This window comes from Xiphias gladius, chromosome 12 (genome assembly GCF_016859285.1).
Source record: "Xiphias gladius isolate SHS-SW01 ecotype Sanya breed wild chromosome 12, ASM1685928v1, whole genome shotgun sequence".
Lineage (NCBI taxonomy): Eukaryota > Metazoa > Chordata > Actinopteri > Istiophoriformes > Xiphiidae > Xiphias > Xiphias gladius.
Genome location: NC_053411.1, coordinates 11181683 through 11202382, shown reverse-complemented (window position 1 = coordinate 11202382; position 20700 = coordinate 11181683). Strand labels below are relative to the sequence as shown.

Below are 20700 nucleotides of genomic sequence, written 5' to 3'. Positions count from 1 at the left end.
AAATTATTATCTAAAGATTGATACTGTCATTCAGCGTAATGGATGACACTGTGGTATAACAGAAGTTGCACCAAATGAAGAAAACAGACTGAATGACTCTTCAACACATAATGCAGGCTATCAACTGGCCACCTATATCAAACTATGTACATGACCAATAAAGTTAAGTACAGTTATTCACAACATATACCTATTTTTCTTAAAATCTAACAATATGAGTTGCATCGCCATGAAAGGGTGAAATGATCAAATATTTGAGCGATAAGCTCACCTTGCTGCAGCACCACAGGGGTCTTCAGGGGGTCCTTTTGACAATGTCACAGACTGTCACATGACTATCAGGAAAATGGCTTCTTGATCTTGTTACACTGAATGACCTCTAATGAACTGTATTTGGGTCAAAAGTCACTGAGTCAAGAATTGAGGTGTTGTAAACTTTTGACAGGTAAGCACGCGTGCACACACACACACAAACACACACAGGTATGTACATTCTTGAGTTTCAGTATGTTTCTTACAAAATGTCCATTCATTACACTGCAACTTAAAGCCGATGATTGCAATATCTTTGAGGGTTTCAAAATGAACTACTTTGATTTTTGAAGTAAGGAAAATGGCAGATACTTTGCTCTTATTGGACAACGTTGTTTTTTGTAAAATCTCTTTTCTCCAGAAGCCAACAACATTCTTTTGTAAAAGTCAATCTTAACAGTTTGTTATTACATCTGACATCCAGGAAATTCATGTTGTCAATAAACAACATACCAGTTCTAGATATAATAAGCATCAGGTACAGCCAGATATTATCTGGACAAATTAATCTTAGGGGGGAAATGTAGGTAAAATAGCATAAAATTGAAATATTTGCATTCATGACATGAATAAATGTACTAAGATGCTTTTCACCATTGATGAGATCATATTACATTATAACTGATAAATCTGGGAAAGATTTTAACTCAGCTAAAGATATATATCTATTTATATCTCTATCTATCTCTATCTATCTCTATCTCTATCTATATATATCATTTTAAGACCAGCATACAGTAAGTACAGTATGTCTACTACACACACACACACACACACACAATAACACATAACATACCAATCTGTTTGACTGGTTCTAAGAGAAAGTTCATGTTAACAAACTGACTTCTTTTGAATCTCATCCTAAATAATTAAATCTGAACAATATGTAAGTATCAAATTTATTCTCAAATACACAAACAAAGGTGGCAATATGAAATCAAACAATGTGACACTGTCAATGCCAATCTTTTTGAAATTTTGACTCTTCATTTAGCACCTTAATAGTTGGGTTACACATGATTTATATAGTCACTCATACAAAAATGAAATAGGTGAATAATGCGAGTCAGTAACATAAAAGTATTGGGAGCTGGGGCATTTTGGATCACAGTTACTTAAGATATACACTATGTAATCAAAAAGTACCGCTTTCAGTATCTTATTTTCACCGACTAGTACCGTTAAGCCTCTACAGTCCCATACCAAAAACCATGGTACTCCTCACAATAAGAGTTTATGTAACGACTAGGCCTAGACAGTGATTACTAAACACAAGTTCACCTGACATATTGGGACCTATTTTCTTTTCACATTAGAGCTCGCTGTTCTGTATTATTGCATTTACATACGAGTAGTAGATATATACATTAAAGTTCATTGTCAAACAATGCTGGAACAAAATGAGTTGTTTTACGTACTTGGAGTGTGAAAATGTCTCTAAAAAATGCAAAGAGTAAGGCACTTGATATACACCCTTGTGCCGCCAACGAATCTGGCATGATGATCCAGACATATGTACAGGATTGTATCCTTTTCAAGTACACAGTGTACCTGGCACCCTCTAGTGTTATATTGTGGTCTGTGCTCTTCTTGGATGTCCAGTTCTGAGATAAATGGCTGATTTGAGATGGCGCTTCCCCTCCTAAAATATTATATTTATATTTTAAGAATTGCAAAAACCAGAGTGCTTAGCAGCTCTGATAGGCACTCAAAAAATTTACTGAGAGTTTGCTTTTTGAGAAAAACAAAAAATACCCACTGCAGAGATAGGAAAACAGGACTGGTCTTTGTGGATTTAGGCTTGAAAAAAACGAATGTTGTTTAAGGATTTTAAATGAGAGAAACTAGACTTTGTAGACAAATCTAGTCAGACCATATCCCACGTTAATTATGTTTAAATTGTTTCATATTCTCTTTGTCAATGTTAAACCCTGTTCTCACCAAATTTGTAACAAGTGCGTTCAATCCAATAGGCACTTGTGAGCTCAACAAGCTACCACCAGATCCTTGTCAAAACAAGTGGGAACCGTACACTAACTTCACATGAATGGTCACTCAGCTGCAAGACTGAAAAACTACATGACATCCACAAAGAACTCGCTGGGGTTGCCCATGGCCAGATGGAACGACTGGCGGGATGCAGTCAGCTCTGGGGGTACTGAGCCCAGGTCACGGGTGGGCGGGGCGCCAGGAGGTCCCCCTGGAGTGGAGGAGGGAGGCGGAGGTAAAGCCGGGTGCATGGGGGCTGCAGGCAGCTGCTGCGTGTGAGGAAGAGCATGAGCGGCTGCCATGGCCGGGTGCGGGTGCTGGGGCACCATCATCACCATCATGGGGTTGTAAGGCAGGATACCTGGTGGGTAGGGAGACATGTGGGGTGGTTGGGGCATGCGGTGATGATGTGAGCGCTGGGAGGAGGCGTGGCTGTGCTCACTGGGGGCAGCAGAACCGTGGCCGCGCCGCAAGCTGCTGCGAGTGGAGTATTCTGATTCGCTGCCGCTGCCGGAGCGCGAGTCAGCCCCGCCACCTTCTCCACCCCCGCCAGAGGGAGATTTCTCCCCTCCACCCACGGTGCTGCCGGGACCTTTACTGCCACGACGTCGCTCACCCTCGCTTCTCGTCGATCCACTGCTTCGGCTCCCTGAGGTCAGAAAGAAAATGCTCTTTAAGACTTTTCCCTACTTTCCAGACAGCTGTAGAAATTTAAAAAAAAGCACTCCTTTACTTTAAGACACATGCTGAACCTCAAAGAGCGAAATAATATACGTTATCTGTGGTGGTTTAATATTCCTGCTTTGTGTCTGATTTTCTAACAATGCAGCTTGTGAATGCAACACTCTTGGCAGCTGACTCTTATATCTCAGATGTTTGAGCTTGAAGCTGAGATATCCTGACTTTTAGTCACTAGTATGGTTCCAAAACCACTTGAATCCTACAATTTCCATAATGCAACTCATAGTCTTTTATTAATAAGCCTGATGTTACCATCCAGAGCTACAGAAGACATTATATAACTGTTTAGAAATGTAAACTGAAATGAATGCATAAAACTGGTGGAATTCCCCTTTAAAAACAAACAATGACTACAGAAAAGAAATTACAGAAAGAAATCCAAAAACTGATGGTATGCTTTGAAATGGTCAGCAGTGAAAGCAAATATACATGATTTGTAGTTAGCTTGCTGAGGTATGCAAAACAACCAACGTGGTCCTGTAATGATAAACTAAACCAGTCACTTCAGATTTGCACATGCTTCTCAGCAGGTTGACATCTGATCATTGGCTGCGCTCACCTTCACTGTGCTGACTGCCGGTGCTGCCGGGGGCGTAGCTGTAGCTGGTGAGCTCGTGGTACGGAGGTGGCTGGCTGGAGTAGGGATGTGTAGGGTAGGGCTGATAGGGGAAGGTGTGCATCATGGGCCACGGGGAGGCCCCAGGAAGTGGCAGGGGGGCCAAGGTGTCCTGGTCTGAGGCCCCGCTGGAGCCATCATTGTCATTCAGGGACAGATTGGCCATGTCTGGGTGGTAGTAAGGAGGAAGATGAACAACTGATTAATCTGAAAAATTAAAACTAGTGCTGCAGAAACAAAAAAAAAAGGACATACATGTCATGGCAACTAAACCTGTAATAGCTGCTGCAGCTTGTGGACAGTTTTTGTTTTTTTCCTGCTCGTTATCATGTTTTTTAGAAATTCTAAACTTAGGGATGGCAGGACATTAAAGAAACTCTTCCATAATTGAAATGTCACGTTGGATCCCTACGACCAGAGAAGGCCTGTGTGCCAAATATGATTAAGTAATACATTCAGCAGTTTGATCTGTGTCAGTCTTTGATGTCAGTGTTTTCCAGTAACTCACAGTTCTCACAGTCGCTTAAATCTCCGAATACATAGTAGCACTGCTCAGAGAAGGTGATTTTGTTGACGGTGTGTCGAATGAAGCCAGCCTTCAGCAGGTTGCTGGCGTACTTCCTGGCTTCACGGCGGTCCTGGAATCCCTCGATATGGTGGAACAGCCACTCCACTACGTCTGAGCCTGGATGTGGATGCAGAGACAGGGAGGATAAACTAAGGGAATTCATCCCAAAGGAAATGTTTGCACCAAAGATGCCCAGTGTATATAATAAAATAAAGTTAATGTATTAGCATTTCTACTTACATAGTATAATAAAATAAAAATGGAAATTATTTTTACACACACACACACACACACACACACACACACACACACACACACACACACACACACACACACACACACACAAAAACACGTACACATACCACACATAGTAAGTAAGGGAGTAAAGTCTGTAACCAACATCTTCAAGGAGAATTACCAGCATTACCATTTTAATGACACAATAAACTAAAGCCTCCAAATGACTAAGCTGAATCAATAACACTGACATTCTGAAGAAAAAAAAAAAAAGTTTCACCAAAATGGTATCTTCCTACCTGATCACCTGCAGGCTGCTGGATTTTGGTTATATTAAAAATGAAAATGCATGTCAGACAAAGATCGAGTAAAATCATTGCATACAACCCCAAACTTTTATTTTCATAAAGTAAAAAAATGGGCAAACATGTAGTTTATGTAACTACTCCTTGTGATTCTGCTGCAGGTGATTCCAATTTAACAGATGTTTTCAGTCAAAACAGGCACTCACATTAGTACTTTACGTTTTTTTTTTCCTCCCTCAAGTCACACGGTTTTAATTCTGTGAACATAATGCCTGCCCTGTAAAATCCCATGAGGCACAGAAAGTTTGTGAAACTAATGTCCTCTCTTTTTTGCCTTGTTTCCACTCCTCTTTGTCTTACCAAGGAAAGCATTGGGGATGGTGATTTTAAGCCACATGCGGTCCCTGACCTCCAGACCAGACTCTGGTGAGGCCATGGCCTTAGCAACTGATGCCATGTCAGAATGTAGTGATAAGTTGAAGTCGTCAAAACCTGGAGAAAGAGGGAAGAATACTTCAGGAAATCTGACGAGGAAGAAGTGTAGAAATGCGAGAATATATGAAAGAATGAGAGAAGAAATCAGAACCGCGTCAAAACAAGAAGGCAAGGAATGGAACTTTGAAGAGGAGATGAAAGGCAGGAAAGTAGTAGACATCGTCTATCAAATCACATAACAGCAGCGGACGCAAAGGCAGAGAGACAGATGTGAAAGATGATCCCTGTGCCAATCTCATTACAAGAGAAAGACAGACAGAAACTGTAACAGGAAAAAGATACTTTACAATAATGACCATCACTCAGGCCTAGAACATTGACAGACTAACAAAGAAACTATGCAAGGTATAGAAGTGGATCTAGTTTTATGAGAAGAATGAAAGAGCTTAGAATAAAGAAAGGTCAGTTACAGCACATGGAACGTGAGATGAATATGGAAAGAGGCTCTCACGTTCGGTCTCAGTGACGGAGGAGGAGGAGGTGATGGTGCTGAGGGAGGAGCTGCCTGGGTAGGGAGGGTAAGCCCCGGTCATAGCCACAGAGTGGCTGACCCATGCTGCTGGGTCGATGGGTCGGATCGGTTCATCTACACAGGGAGACAAGAGATTAGAAACGTCTAACTGACCCTGACATCAACAATAGAAAAGCTGGTTTGTCAGCGGGCGTGAGGCAGCCTGTTACTCACTGCGAGGCAGAGTGAAGTAGCCCTGAGGAGAAGGGTCCCAGCACTTAGCCACTGTGAGGATGATGGGCCTGGCAAACACCAAAAGAATAAGAAATAATCATAATTAAAAGTCTATTTACAAAAACATTTCTCTAAAAGCCGTGGTCTGATAATATTCAAAATGAGACAGCAACGACTTACCCTGGCTTGTGTACAATTTCCCTCAGTACCCGCACGGCATCGTCGTTACTCATGTTCTCGAAGTTGATGTCGTTCACCTTGGCAAGAATCACAGCAAAGAAAAAGATTTTACTTAGACACACAAGCACCAACTTCATGTTTTGTGTTTAAAAACATGACATGTCATCTAAATCAATGTTTGTTTTTTTAATTTTAGAGAAAACTGTATACTAACTTAACAGTTGTTTATCTGTTTAAGTGTTTATAAATCTCAGCACACCAGGAGGAATTAAGCACAAGTGCACGACTGAAGCAGCATTGAGCTGTTCCTAAGCTGGGAAAGATCCTGAAAGAGCCTCACATTGTCTCAAAACCAAAAAAAAAAAAAAGGTACACCAGTATTTCCTCAGCAAAGCATTCATCTAAACAGTCATTTCAAAGAAAACTAACAACACTCCTTTTGATTCAGGATTAAGCCGTCATCCCTTCTCACCTGCAGCAGCATGTCACCAGGTTCTATGCGTCCGTCTGCAGCCACAGCTCCTCCCTTCATGATGGAGCCGATGTAGATGCCTCCATCACCCCTTTCATTGCTCTGACCCACAATGCTGATGCCCAAGAAGTTGTACTTCTCTGTATTGTTGAGAAATCAGAATAGTGTTAACACTATGCACACAGAAAGTGTAGCGCAGTAATTGACTTGAAAGTCTATGCTGTAGTACTGATTTAAAAAAGTTTAATATTTTGCAAAGCAATGTATTTAATATTTCCACAGAATTTCCCAGAAATAATGAGGTTCAGAGACAAGAATAGATCAGGAGTTTACAGACCCATGTTAAGTGTGACGGTGATGATATTCAAGGACATTGTAGAGTCCGTCACACTGCTGAAGGAGGAGGCCTAGAGTTGAAAACCACAAAATTGCACCATGAGATTTGCTTACAAATTCACCGACATGCAGATTTTCTCAGAGCAATCTAATCAAGTGGCTCCCCATTAAAAATTCTTGATTCAGCCTAGGGCAATCATGCAAATACATAAGACAAACATGAGAAAATGTAAAGCAAAAAAAAAAAAACCACAAAAAGAAGCTCTCAGGGGGGGTCTATACATACCCTCTCCAGACGTGGAGGGCGCTGTTTCCTGCGTCGACGGTGCCGTTTAAGAAGCCTGGAGGCTGTGCTCTGCTCTGTTGCACTACTGAACCTACAAGTTCAACGGTCAACAGGGTGTGAAAGGTCAGACATAAACCTTTTATAGGCTCGCCTCTGTCTCCCCTTTTGTGTTGCTTTTTATGTCTGAAACCCACCGAGATAATGTGGAAGCTAATTAGGGATTCTTGATAAAGAAAAAATTATTTTCCACTCTTCTTTATCAAATCAACTGTCTAATCCATTGCCCCCCCCCCCGCAACTCCAAGAAATAAAAATAAAAATACAGAGTAAGAAAAGCCAGAGCATTCAACTTGGAAACAGAAAAAGCCTACATATATCAAATTCACATACCACAAAGTCCAGAAACAATCAGATGGAGACAGTTAAATCCTAGTATTATAATTTATTATGACAGCTGGCCAAAGTAAAAACAGTAATCTTCTCTAGAAAAATACTTTAGGAATTGCAGCCAAAATATAAAAATATCAAATGTAATGATAACTGTTTATTGTTGGAGAATGGATGCATGGAAAGGAGAGAATTTTTGATACACAAAGCTCTTTCCCATTACACCTATTATATTTAACTTAAAATGGCATATACAATTTCACGAGAATGAATTCCCTAGCAGAGCCCCTCTCATCTTTTTCAGTTAATCCTCCGCCTCTTATCCATCAATCTCTCACCTGCTCATGGTGTCGTCATCCTCAGAGTCACAGAAGCTGGTCGTTTCCAGCTCGCTGCTCATCACTGTACTGGAGCTCTCGTATCCCGCCAGGTGGCGCTCCAGACGACTCTGGCCATTCATACGAGGCCCTGGGACACCACAGAAGAAGCCCCGAAGACAAGGCGGAAGATACTCACCATGAATTTTAAACTTTTTTTCCATAGATCACAAACATTCCCCACTTCTCAACATTCCTTGATTATATCATGATCTATTAACTGTTTGGATGTTGGGACCATGCCATTTCTTGATGGTAGACCATCATAAAAGGAGCATTTTTCCCCATCACCATTGGATCTTGAGTGAGTGTTTCTCACCATGTTGCTCCATGCTCTCTCTGTGACGAGGTCTCTCTCTCCTAAAAGAAACTACAGACTCTGTTTCGGTCTGGTCGTCCAAAGTCTCCACACTGCCTGTGGCATTGGGACTGTAAAAGAAACAGCAGCAGCACAGTTAGAATTAGAGCGTAACAGGATTTCAGTATTTGAGTTGACTGTTTTTATGTAACAATTTTGCCAAAGTGATAAGCGTGGCTGTTTTTCCAAATATGGTATTCACAAACATAACCAATTAACAATTACTTAAGAGTACTCCACCGATTTAGCACTGCACTCCTACAAAATTGTCAAAATCAGTTTTAAAAAAAAGCAGAATAAGAGATATTGTTTTGTTTTTTTTAAATTCCACACATTCTTCTCCCATGCCAAAATCTGGTGCCTACATTACCCACAGTGCAACTCGACTGCCGACAATTCAGTCACCAATTCAGGTGTGTTATGCTATGCTAGTAGTAGCTAAGATAGCCTCGAGCTGCTAGTGACAAGCAGATGAAGAGCAGTCTACAGACGCCTGCTCAATTAACTGTTTTTTCGCTCCACACCCCCAGATTTTTTTCCCCAAACTTGTCATCTTCAGCAGACATTGCCATCACACTCTGGAGCTACAAAATACTGTGCAACTTTTTTCACATATGCAGTGGTACCCTCCAAGACCTGTAAACAGACCTCGGTGTGTAAAATTGGTGGAGTTCCCATTAAAAGGACTATTATTTTATAATTTTTAAAATTTAAAAAAAAAAAAAAAAAAAAAAAAAAAACTTATGTAAACTTCTAGTGGAATTTTAAAGCATTCACATTATCCAGTAATGCCAACATTATCAACCTAGAGTTTCAAGTTTCATGAGTCAAATTGATTATTTGGCAGCTCAACAATTTGGAATAGATAGATAAAATCCTGCTTTACACTTTTGCACTTTGGTTGAGTTTTGGTTGGTGGTGTGTGGCTTTAAAATGCTTTAATTTCCCTTTGGAGTTCAAGCATATAGTACACATTTTATATAACTTCAGTTTTATTGTTGTGGACAATGTGATCCAGTTACACTTATCATTTCGATGCAGTTTTTGACACACCATAATAAGTTCTGATAATATGAGATCAGATTACACTGTATCCAGAGATTGTCTGAAACTCTCCTGTGGCTAAATCTGCACAGAAAGGGTCAGATGACCTGTTTGCCCTTCAAGTGTGAGCATGACCTCAAATGACGGCTTTGACTTGGTGTGATTTTATTGATGATGACATACAGTATTTATGATGGTGGTTTTGTGGTAGTATGATGTTGCCTGGACTACTTGCAACATCACTGACCACAATGAAAATAAATCTTGGACTTCACCATGTCATCTCTGACATTTCTGCAGTTGTGTGTGATTTATGTCCTCCTTCTCAGACTGTCAAAGTAAACTAAACTAGATTAACTAAAAACATTAACATCAATTCTCGTGCATGTATGAAGTTACCCATCAGCCTGAATTCAGCACCGGACACAATGAGAACTGTTTGTTGTATCTCGGCAACACATTCTGCATGAATGTTGATTTGTTTGTTTTTAAGCAGAGCGTTACAAAAATCCAAAGTCAGCTTTAGAAAATGTTTGCAGTCTGTTCTGTTGATGTGCAGAAATCATCTATTGGTACACTGATGATTCATGATACATTGGTCTAGGTCTAGTTAGCGTTGCTTTTGCCATTGTGTCATGTCACTAAAACCCTCTAGAGAAAGGAACAAGAACAATTCAGAAACCAGGTGACCTCTCCATCACATCCACAGCTGGTAAAAGGCCAATATGCATATAGCAACAGGTAAATGCCCCGGTAAGCCTACATGGGGCAGCATGCACACGTCAACAAAACGTGCTGATTACACAGGTAGACAAAGAAACTGTAGGTTCATGATGATAGCAAGCTGAAAAAAAAAGACTTTTCTTCATCCATCGGTCACAGAGACCCCACAATTCAAAGACTTACATTTAATTTTCCAGCATGAGCAATGGTTTTGATTCAGCTCCAGATACAGCATGGAAAGAAAATAACTAACGCGGTTAATTCTCCACCGCCTGCAAACCGCACATTTAGTGAACTTAAAAAGAAATTGTTTAACTTGAAATTGAATTCAAAAACCATCAGGCCACCGTCCTGAAGCCAAAGCAGACAGACAGGACGAGGTCCAACCATAAGTAATGAATGAGTGCACTGCAGCCGTACTGGGAGGTCGCACTGATGGGTGTGAACTCTATTTGACCCCTAAACCCAACGTAAAGCGGTCCAGAAAACATACTTCTCAAGGAACTAGGGGCTATGATAAGAAGTTAATAAAATCATAAAATAGTTGGTTTTGGACTGTACAGGCCCTGTTGAGATTACAGTAATGGTTTCCTAACTCCGTAGTGGGATCACATGGATGCAACAGACAGTAGTAAAGGATGAAGAAATCATTAAAGTATAGTTATTTCATTCTGAAAATGTATGTGACTAGACTGCCTTGTGCTTTCATTCTTTAAAGCTGCCAGAATCAACATTTTTATATTAGTATTGGATCAAATTACTTTGTCACTAAGAGCAACTCCTTTCACATTACACAAACCCACAGAGAATTATCATCCGACTCTCCCCTCAGCTCTGCGGAGAGTTTCAGTATCTTTCAGCTCATCGTTTCGGTTTTACAGCCCACAACATTACTGATACGGTTCAGTCTCACTGCTCTCATCATCATAATTTTGCATTTCAATGCAAAAGCTCTGATAAACTGGCCAGCATGTAATGGCAGACAGACAAAGTTAGCTACTCGCCAGTGAACATAGTGGAGCATTTAGCAGCTAAAAGGGCCAGATACTTCAGGAGTTGGTGGAAACCAAAACAGAGCTAGAAGGAGTGTGAATATTAGACTTATGTTTATCATATGGACAGAAACACATGAATTCTGATGTAGCTCTGTGTCTGCTGGATGTGTGTAGAGGCAACTTTTTTCTTACAAGTTCTCCATATGAATTTAGTAAGGTGATAATAAATACGTCAGTGTTGTGTATACAGCTTTTTTTCCATATAAATAAAAATCCATTATGTTCAAACCCTTGCCAAATGAGTTCACACAATGCTGATTAAGCATATCAGCGCCAGGTTAATCTCTCTGTATTTCTTAGTATGCTGGAGTTTTACATCTGGTGCCTGTGGCGACATTGCTATGCTGCACAATGGTAGCGATGTGTTTTAAGCCAACCAGCAATGAATGGTTTGCCAGAGCTGAAGTGCGAAGCAAACTTAGTGACCGAGATGGAGTAGGCTACAGCAACTAGGAGTATGGCAGAGCCTTTGGCGGAAAAACCTAGGATCCGTCCAAGAAAAGTTTCTGATGCTCTAGATAAAAAAGAAACTCTGCGTTTAGAGGAAGGATTATAATCTAAAAGAGGAAGCGATCGACATCAAGGACAAACATGGATTACCAATGTTGCGGCTTTTCCTTATGCGAAAGCGCAGAAAGAAGAGAAGGGACTGAGGGCAGATGATCCATTTGTAAAATATTTGGAGTAGGCTATGTAGCTTTCACATTTACTCTTCCTAAATAATGGATTATTGTCTTGGAACTGTGTAAATTTCTCTGTATTCAACACTGTTTGTGTAAGTACTCTCACTGCCAGAAGGAGGAGAGAAGGGTAAAGCACTCCAGGTTTAAGATTTAAAAATCAGGAAAATATAACATGTTTCAACGATGTGTAAGAACATTATAAAATCAGATTGTTATGGTTCAGTGTATTCAAAGAGCTGGTCCCAAAGGTGATCATGCTAATAACAAGGGGCAGCCCCAGTTAAGATCAGGTTTAAATGAGCTGTAGTGTTCTTGTTATTCTTGTTGTAACCTGATGCTGGGAGTGTTTGAGATATTCAGGAAAAGACACAGTATATACACATTACAGCTATGAGAGAAGCACGAGTGTGAACTAAGTTGTAAAGTACTGGCGAAAAATGCAGGTTCTGAGGTTTTTGGCCTTGTGATGCCCCCATCCAGGTAAATATACAGGGCAGTAAGTGTTTTAAATGAGAGTGCGTGCTTTGCTTACTGGAAGGAGGGTGGTCTAGAGTCTCCAATGCCCCCTGTCCTCTCTGCAGGTGGGGGTGGCAGGGGCGGAGGAGGGGGCGAAGGCTGGGTAGTTGTTTCCACAGGAGGAACCACTGCCACTGGAGGCTCTGCTGCTGGAGTGTCTGAAGATACCAACTGAAAAACAAAGCAAAAATAATTCAGACACACAAAAGAGAAGAAAGTATCCAAGGTAAAGGTTTAAAAGAGAAATGAGGAAAAGTAGTGGGAAAAAAGAAAGGAAATATGCAGAGTGGAAAGAATTTGGCACAAAACAAGCAGTACAAATTGAGAGAGGGTAGAGAAAGAAAGGGTGCGAAAACAAGAGGAATGAAGGGAACATTTGGAAAGAGGTGGAGGGTACACGAAGGGAAAACAGGTAAGTTGTCAATTACTTTGACAAACGAACACTGTACTCTTTTTAGATGGATGTCTCAAGGGCATACTGAAACACTATCCCACACTTAACCTGTCTCTCTTCATTATACAACAAAAGTGCCCACAAACGCACACAAACACATACAAGGTAACGCACATCAACAACCGGGATGAATGCCTTGCAGCATCCAATTACATGAACCATTAAGACATACCCAGATTGGGAATAAAATGTAGTTAAAATATGCTGACCAAAAGATGAGAGCTAAAATGTAGGAAAAAAATATTCCGTTAATAACGGAAATATTCAAAATCCCTGCATTTTAAAACCAAATCACTGCAGAACACTTAGAGATGCCTGCATATACATTGTTCATTCCATAACTTTTGGAAGTTTGGTGCATTCACTGAGTTCAGATAAAAGAACTTAGCATTCGCCCGTCAAAACAATTCAACCAAATGGATCCTGTCAGCATCAAAAGAGTGATGGTCACCCTCTTTACTGAGTCACTCCCTGGTTTTCCCTCCCCACTAATGGCTATGTGACTAGGAAACACTCGTCTTCTGGGATCCCTCCATCCGTTTTGGCCTGCAGATCACATATCAGTCCCTGTGGTCTCTGAGCTTTGTTCCCCCTCTCTTTTAAAGCCTTCCCTCGTTCTTATGCACTTAACAGATGCTTAGGCCTCAAACCTACTTATCTGGGCCAAGTCCTCATGTTTTGTCTGCTTTCAAATGTAACCTGCTGGGCGGGATACAACAACTGAGCCTTCTACAAGAGAAGTGGAAAGTATGAAAAAACTGTACATGGCAACACACTGTACTGTAGCTGGTAACAAGCTGTGCTGCTCGTAGCTTGAAAGCTTGAGTATTAGTTAATGCAATCAGAGAAACATTTCCCTTCCTCGTGATTTATTCGGCAAACAGAAAAGCCCTTTTGACTCCATATGTTACGTTTTCAAATAATCACTGTAATGTGCAGATTTGTTGCATTGTGTCATGTATCTGTTGTGAGTCTTAAATCATGTATAAAAACCTCAAAGGCTTAAAAAAAAATGGATGGAGAACTTTCAGAGAAAGTAACAGAAATTGATCTGCTTCACTGCAATCGACAAGGACATTATCATCATTCCCAGTATAAATATAAGAACAATGTAGATATTCTGATTATAGGACTAAAACGTGTACCCCACTTGGCTCTAGTGTTTTGTTGACGTTTGTTTTCCCTCTTCTGTTGTAAGTTATCTTTAAATGTTATGAAGATAAAATTATAAACAGATATATTGAAAAGATAATTACACTTGATTTAAGAAAATTCTTTGTTGCAATGGAATCATATAAAACTAAGAAAGTGCATGACAGTAGATTTAATGAAGGCTGAGGAGAACATTTTTATAGCCCTGCTAAACTTACAGTGCACGCTGTTGGCTATAATGACTCAGACTGTGGCTAAAGCTCCAAGAATATTTTTCTCATAGATCTTTTCTCTAGTCTCTTTCCTCCTGTATAACCTGGCTGGAAAATTCTGTTTCAAGCTGCCCCACTCTTTCCAAAAGATTATTCCCAAGATATTTTCTTAGCAAACGCTCTCCCAAAGCATAAGCCTAAACTACAAAGGAGCATGATGTTTCAATAAGATACACAATTATGCAAATTTAATGACTGAAATCTGAACTTTAATTACTCTATTTTATTGCTGCTCATTAGACAAGATCGTTAGTCTGAGGGAGGTCTGGGGGAATGCACAGGAAAAGAAAAAAGTGGTTTGCCTCTGGCTGATAATTGGCTGACTTTTGAGATAAAAGGCCAAGTCTTGACATTTTCATACAGACGTCAGAGGGAAATTTTTGAAATCAAGACATTTGTGAATTTAGAACAATAGTCACCGGCGAAATCTGGATAGCTCCCAATCCCACTTTTATTAGAAATATGGAGCAGGTTTATTATTTCTTACCCATGACACCACTCTGCCGTTGAAACATGGCAACTTGGCACTATCATCGGAAATCTCTTCTTTCACCACCCTGAAAAACACAGAGACAGAGTGAGCTTTAGAAGGTATAAATTGTTCTGCCCTCATAACATTATGGCATGGTATGTGGTATCTGAATGGTACAGCACAGTGGAGGAATGAGGGAGGAAAACCTATACCAAGGCTTTAGTCTAGTCATAAAGAAAAGGAAACTGCAGGGGAATTAAATGGTTTACATTATTGAAACACTACATAAAAATTATTATGCTACATTAACAACATGGCTGAACTAAATCAAATCAAACTGATTTAACTAGAAAGTAATGTTAACATTAAAAGGGATGGTTGTCAAGTGACATGCAACCTATTTGATTTGAAGCGTTTGTATACTTAAGAAAGAAAGTGTGTAACTGAATCCATCCTTCCAGGTAGGGTTGACCAATAAGGACAAAATCCTCTATCACAGTATATGTAGCTTTACATCACAATATCAATATACATCACAATATAGTACATTTTATGAAAAAAAAAAAAAAAATAGAGAAAATGTTTATAGCTAAAATAATTTTTAGGCTAATCCAGTAAATTTAATACCTGACAAATCGAAGTAATACATCACATTTGATGAAAAATACATATAAAAGTCCAATAATGCCATAAAGTAATCCCTCTCATTGATTTGCAACTTTGTGCAAAATGACCCAATACAATTGGTAATACACAATGACAAAATCTCTGTCACTGACGGTTGACAAATTTATATTGTCCCATGCTGTATCATGATGTTGCCCACCCCAACTGCTGGCTTTTGAACATTTGTACACGTTTTTTCCATTTTATTTTCCACCTCTTTTTTGTGCTAAGTTGAAGAGATTCAACTTTTGTCTCTCAGGTATTTTATTCCTCATGACTTTGATTTCCCCGCGTGGGATCAATAAAGTTTATCTTATCTTAAATATCACTCCACACTGTTATAAGTGGTTTAACTAACCATTAAAAAGCAACCATTCACTCATTGAGCTTCAATCTGCATCATCAAAACAAAATCCACTAGTAATGAAAGTATAATTATATCACTGGGATTATACTCGGATCTAATATTATTACCAAAATACCACCCAAGCCTGAAGGCATGACTCAGCACAGCAGATATCAAAGAAAAGAACAACTAATTTTCTTCTTCTGGCAAGTCAGAGACGCTATGGAATTTCTTCTGTCACAGTGATGAGCTAAACACACACTCTTACTGCATTTGTGACTCCTTGCAAATTACGCAACTATAGACTAAATAAGCATACAAATCCAATACACATGATGACAGTAATCTTTTAGAGACAGCCACTGCCAGAGTTCAGTCTCCACATGACCAAAGCTCCTAAAAGGCACTGCATCCGTCTGGCTATTCTTCCGGCCTCCTTACTCTTCCTCCATGTTTGTCAGAAAGACAAACATTCGGCTCTGGCTGAGTAATTTCCCCCCAGCAGACTGCCACTACATTATTACAGTAGTTTGCCGGGATAGGGGCTCAGCACAAGTGCCACAGAGAGGACACTTGACTGCTCCAAACCCCTTCAAATTTTCTCTTTTTCCAGCTTCATCTGCCAATGTGCCTCCTGTTATGTGTGTGAGACTTGGTCAGGCTCCACCGGGCTTTCGTAAGCAGCTGTTGAGAGCTGGTTTTGTGGGTGAGTGTTAGTATACGGCTAGATTGTTGTGGGCACTGGTGGGGAGCTGTTGCAGGAAGCCTTAGTTTTTTTGGAGCTGTGTGTATTGCTACCGAATGTTAGTTAACAAACAAATATTTCCCTCCATCTGATTTATTTAACTTTTCCTCCTCACACGCTGCAAGAAACTGCATCTAGACAGCAAATGAACAGATTCAACATTCTTCTCCTGAGAGTGTAATTGTCTTCATTCCTCGGCCTTCCAAACAAACAATTGGCCACAGTCAAGTCATTTCACACACACTCTAAAATACCTCTAATAACACACAAACAGCCCTGAAATATGTTGAGTCCTGTTGGATTTACTAAGACCTAAATTCCCCCCACTAACCTTTTTCCCAGTCCATTGCTACCATTAAATTCCTCACACCCAACACAGCATCTCTTTTCTAACAATTAATCTTGCTTACGCAGCTCCCTGAATCCCCTTACTAGCACGTGAACAGAACACAATATCTAATAACTCTGAGTGAACACCACCCCACTCTTTCTCCCCTTCGTTCTCCCTTTGGACAACCCCAGAAACCCAGCAAATGGCCTCCATCCAGCCCCAGGTTCCTTGCACTGGCCCTGGCCTGCTCTGCTCCATGGATCTCCCCCACTGCCACACACAGCTCTGGTCGACAGCTGGCCCCGTACCAGGGCAAATGAAAACACACACTATTACACACTCCTCTCCTGGGTCGGAGAGGGGGGAGAAAAAAACGTCCCTGCTTTGATTGGACAGCTGACTCAGAGCTATGTTTGAAATTTTTTATCTGAACTCAGTTGGAGATATTCAGATGAGAACATGTGATGTGCAATTTAAACTTAAAAACTGGGAATTTTACTGCCATATTCTCTTTGAAAGACTTTCCTTGCTCTGTGGACAGATATTGGCTTGGTTGGCTCTTTTGAGATGAAGACATTGTGCATTTGGAAAAACAGTGACATTGTGTGCTCACTTTCAAGCATTCAGAGTCTAATCGTAATAATGTCCTGTCCAGTTGCACAGGGGAAAGCTCCTAATTTGAGAACTACCTTGGAAATTACACTGGTGATTGTGCTAAGGCTAGTCAAGTTAAAATAACTGAGACCATTAGACTGCCCATAACAACTGCAGATAATAGCTTCACCTGGTAATTTGGTGTACTGGCAGTTGTCAAATTTATTGGGTACACCTAGCTAAAACTAATTCAGTCTAATTCAACAGTCCTGCAACAAATCGTACCCTCATGAAAGTTATAATGTTCAATTTTTGTTGAAACCCTTTACGATAGGTACTGATTCAAATTTATGGTTATTTTGGAGATTTTGTGGTGCTGTTGTGTTTCTGCAATTTAATCTGTCCTAATTAATATAAATAAGGTAGGCATTGGCTATCAGTTAAAACAGTATTGAAACTGAAATGACGAATTGATTAATCCCAGTCAAACCACAGCATTGCTTTCTGCAATTATTGTCGTAATAAATGGTCTAAGTAGTTTTTTGCTACAAATTTTTGGCTATTCTGTTTTTTACCATTGTAAACTTAATCGCTTTTAGTTTTCAACTGTTGATTGAACAAAACAAGTCATTTGAAAACATCACCTCTGAGAATTGAAATGGACTTTATAGGTCAAACAATTAATCAAGCAAATAATCGGCAGATTAATAATATCATGAATTGCAGCCCTAAAAAATATTTCTGTGCAATCAAAGAAGACTCATGCTCAATTTAATTCATTTACACAGAAACTTTGGTAAAAAGTTTACACAGCAATACTCAGTGTAGACTGCAGAAATGTCCTCTTTAGGGCTACAAAGGATTACTTTCACTATCTATTGTTTATTTTTTGTAATGAAATGGTGAATAACAGTCTAATCTGCCAGAAATGTGGCAGAAGCCAAACACATACCCAGAGCCAAAAGTGACATTGCTTAACAGTGTAACCAAGTATCATTTATAAATGACACAGCCCACCTCATTTGGGAAACTACATTTTTATTTGATAAATTAATAAAATGATCAAAATGGTTACCAACGGATCCAAATGAATCATTTCAATAACCCAAAGCCAGATGTAATGTATTTTTAAAAAAAAGGCACTTATCACAAATTTTCTGAAACAAAAATCTCTAGTAGTCAGTTATTGATGATGCTGCTATTAATATTCAAATTATCTGCACCGAGGGGCTGCTCTAGCCTGGCAGCTCAGCAAAGTTTAATGAAAAGGCATCTCATCCATTACATCTTGGTGTTGGAGTTGATATTGCAGCTCCTCTTGGCACGGTCTGTGATGGTGCCATCCAAAGAGGAAAAGAGGCAAATAGCCCAGCCTTAATGCTCATCCAAGACTACAATGCATTTAACAGAAGCCCTACGGGTCCCACTGGGTGAATAAACCACAAACATGCATTCCTCTGCAGGAAAATGCACAGCAGCCACACAAAAAAAAAAAAAAAAAAAAAAAAAAAGATTAATTGATAGAGGAGAGGAGACAGCTCTTTCTGGAGGAGTGGGTTGGGAGAAAGGAGAGAGGACGGGAGGAAGCCAGGGAATGAAAGGATGGCTGGCAGGCCAAAGTGTTAAAGAGGGGAGACAAAACCCTGGCTTCAGTCCCAAAAGAAAGAAAAGGCGAGGATTTCACAAGATGATGGACTGAAGGAGGGAGGGAGAGATGAGGATTAGGGTAAAGAAAAGCAGCAGGGACAGGGAATGCCTCCCATTGTAATGATGATGTTTTCTGAGAAATGTCCCAGCCTACATACCCTTAGTATTTATAGAACCACTTAGATATTCATCAGCAGTCATTATAACTGCAGTTTCTGATTAGGGATGTGTTGGTTGAATGGTGACCTGCCTGGCTTGCTTGATTCAAGTTCATTCTGTGTCTACCATAAGGTGTTCCCAGGGAAAAATATACAACCGCCTCAAGATAAGTTTGCATGACTTTTTGTCACGCAAAAAAAAGCATGCATTTCATTAAACATTGCCTCTCTTCTTTTTAATTAAGCAATCATTGCTGGTGTTAACTTAGGCTAAGTTAACGTTCTTCCACTCAGAAAATAACGACATTTTAAAGGTTTGTTTTCCAACTTTTGTCACATTTATCTTGCATGAGGTGTTTACTCAATATGAGGTGTTGACTAAACATGCATCAGCTTTTATCGTCCCTCATTTTGCATGCAAACCACACCGCTCTTCTCTGCTAAAGGAAGAAAGGGAAAAAAAACCACTGCTGCTCACCCGAAGTCCTGGTCCATAGACTTGAAGAAGAATTTGTAGTTTGGCTTGTTCAAGACCTGTTTAAAATCCAGCAAAGTGATATTTTCGGCAGCAATGGGTATCTTCACCAAATACGGCGTCTCCTCTTCGTCGATATGATAAATTATTTTGGTTTCCGCCATCTCTGCGGTTGGTTTTTTTTTTTTTTTTTTCCCAAGCTGGAAGTTGCCACAAGAAACACACACTAAGAGGCGAGGTAGCGTTAACTTTGTTGGGTAGTTAGCTAGCGGCGGAGCTAGCTAGGTGGCTAACGAGACGGCAGAGGTGAAACGATGATGGCCACTGAGATTTTCAGTCCGAGCCAGAGGACGTAAAGCGTTAAAAACCCTGCTCAAAAGCTCGCTCTCCGACTTCGAAAAACTAAAAACTCGCATTCCCCCGATTACCGAGGGGCGAAGAAAAAAAACGACGGACACGCTACATTCACACGACCTAACTACCAACAACTTTTCCCCCAACAAAAACATACAGGGGAGGGGGTCTAAAAACTTTTCTCCACTTTATGCGAGCCAACGCGGCGTGTGACGTAAACACGCACCCCCCCCTTCCTTTACGCATTCTCCCAGCCATGCACCCCCGTCCCGAGCCCCCAGCATTTTTACAATGACTGTGAAAAATAAGCATTGAAAAATACTTAATACGTGTGTTGTGCTATACACGAATAACCAACACAACATCCACAGCTAATTCACATTAATACACATAGTTTCTCTGCTCTTGTCTGAATGCCTCTTCTGCCCCATTCTTAAATACTTTTCATGGTTTTTATCTATGACGTTATTTGATGGGTATTTACTTCCCATATTATATAATTAGCATTGCTGGATTGTGCTATATTTTTCTTTCACCCTGTAACATCCCCTTTGATAAGTATTAATGGTGTTTACATACGTGATCTAGCTACTCAATCATGTCTGTAAACTCTGAGAGTGCATCATACTTCATTGAGAGCTTTAAAACATTTGTGACTGCAGCCTTCAG

General features: G+C 40.1%; 1 protein-coding gene across 1 annotated transcript; it reads right to left on the bottom strand.

Annotated features, from left to right (window-relative positions):
* Positions 1–1197: 1197 nt before the first annotated feature.
* Positions 1198–19841, bottom strand: dvl2 (dishevelled segment polarity protein 2). The gene is made up of 15 exons (XM_040141171.1): positions 19681–19841; positions 14731–14800; positions 12382–12536; positions 8306–8415; positions 7948–8077; positions 7223–7313; positions 6938–7007; positions 6601–6740; positions 6129–6205; positions 5949–6016; positions 5715–5849; positions 5129–5260; positions 4167–4343; positions 3602–3826; positions 1198–2950 (listed from the first exon to the last, which is right to left on the bottom strand). The coding sequence occupies exons 1-15, from the start codon at positions 19839–19841 to the stop codon at positions 2388–2390; spliced, it is 2304 nt and encodes a 767-aa protein (XP_039997105.1). The 3' UTR covers positions 1198–2387.
* Between the last annotated feature and the right edge of the window lie 859 nt (positions 19842–20700).

Excerpts from the sequence above, each read along its gene's own strand:
- dvl2 (XM_040141171.1), bottom strand. The coding sequence starts at position 19,841 with ATGGCGGAAACCAAAATAATTTATCATATCGACGAAGAGGAGACGCCG. Across the intron at positions 6,206-6,600 it reads CTGGTGACATGCTGCTGCAG|GTGAACGACATCAACTTCGA; the intron begins GTGAGAAGGGAT and ends ATTCTTGCCAAG. Across the intron at positions 3,827-4,166 it reads TTTAAGCGACTGTGAGAACT|ACATGGCCAATCTGTCCCTG; the intron begins GTGAGTTACTGG and ends ACTACCACCCAG.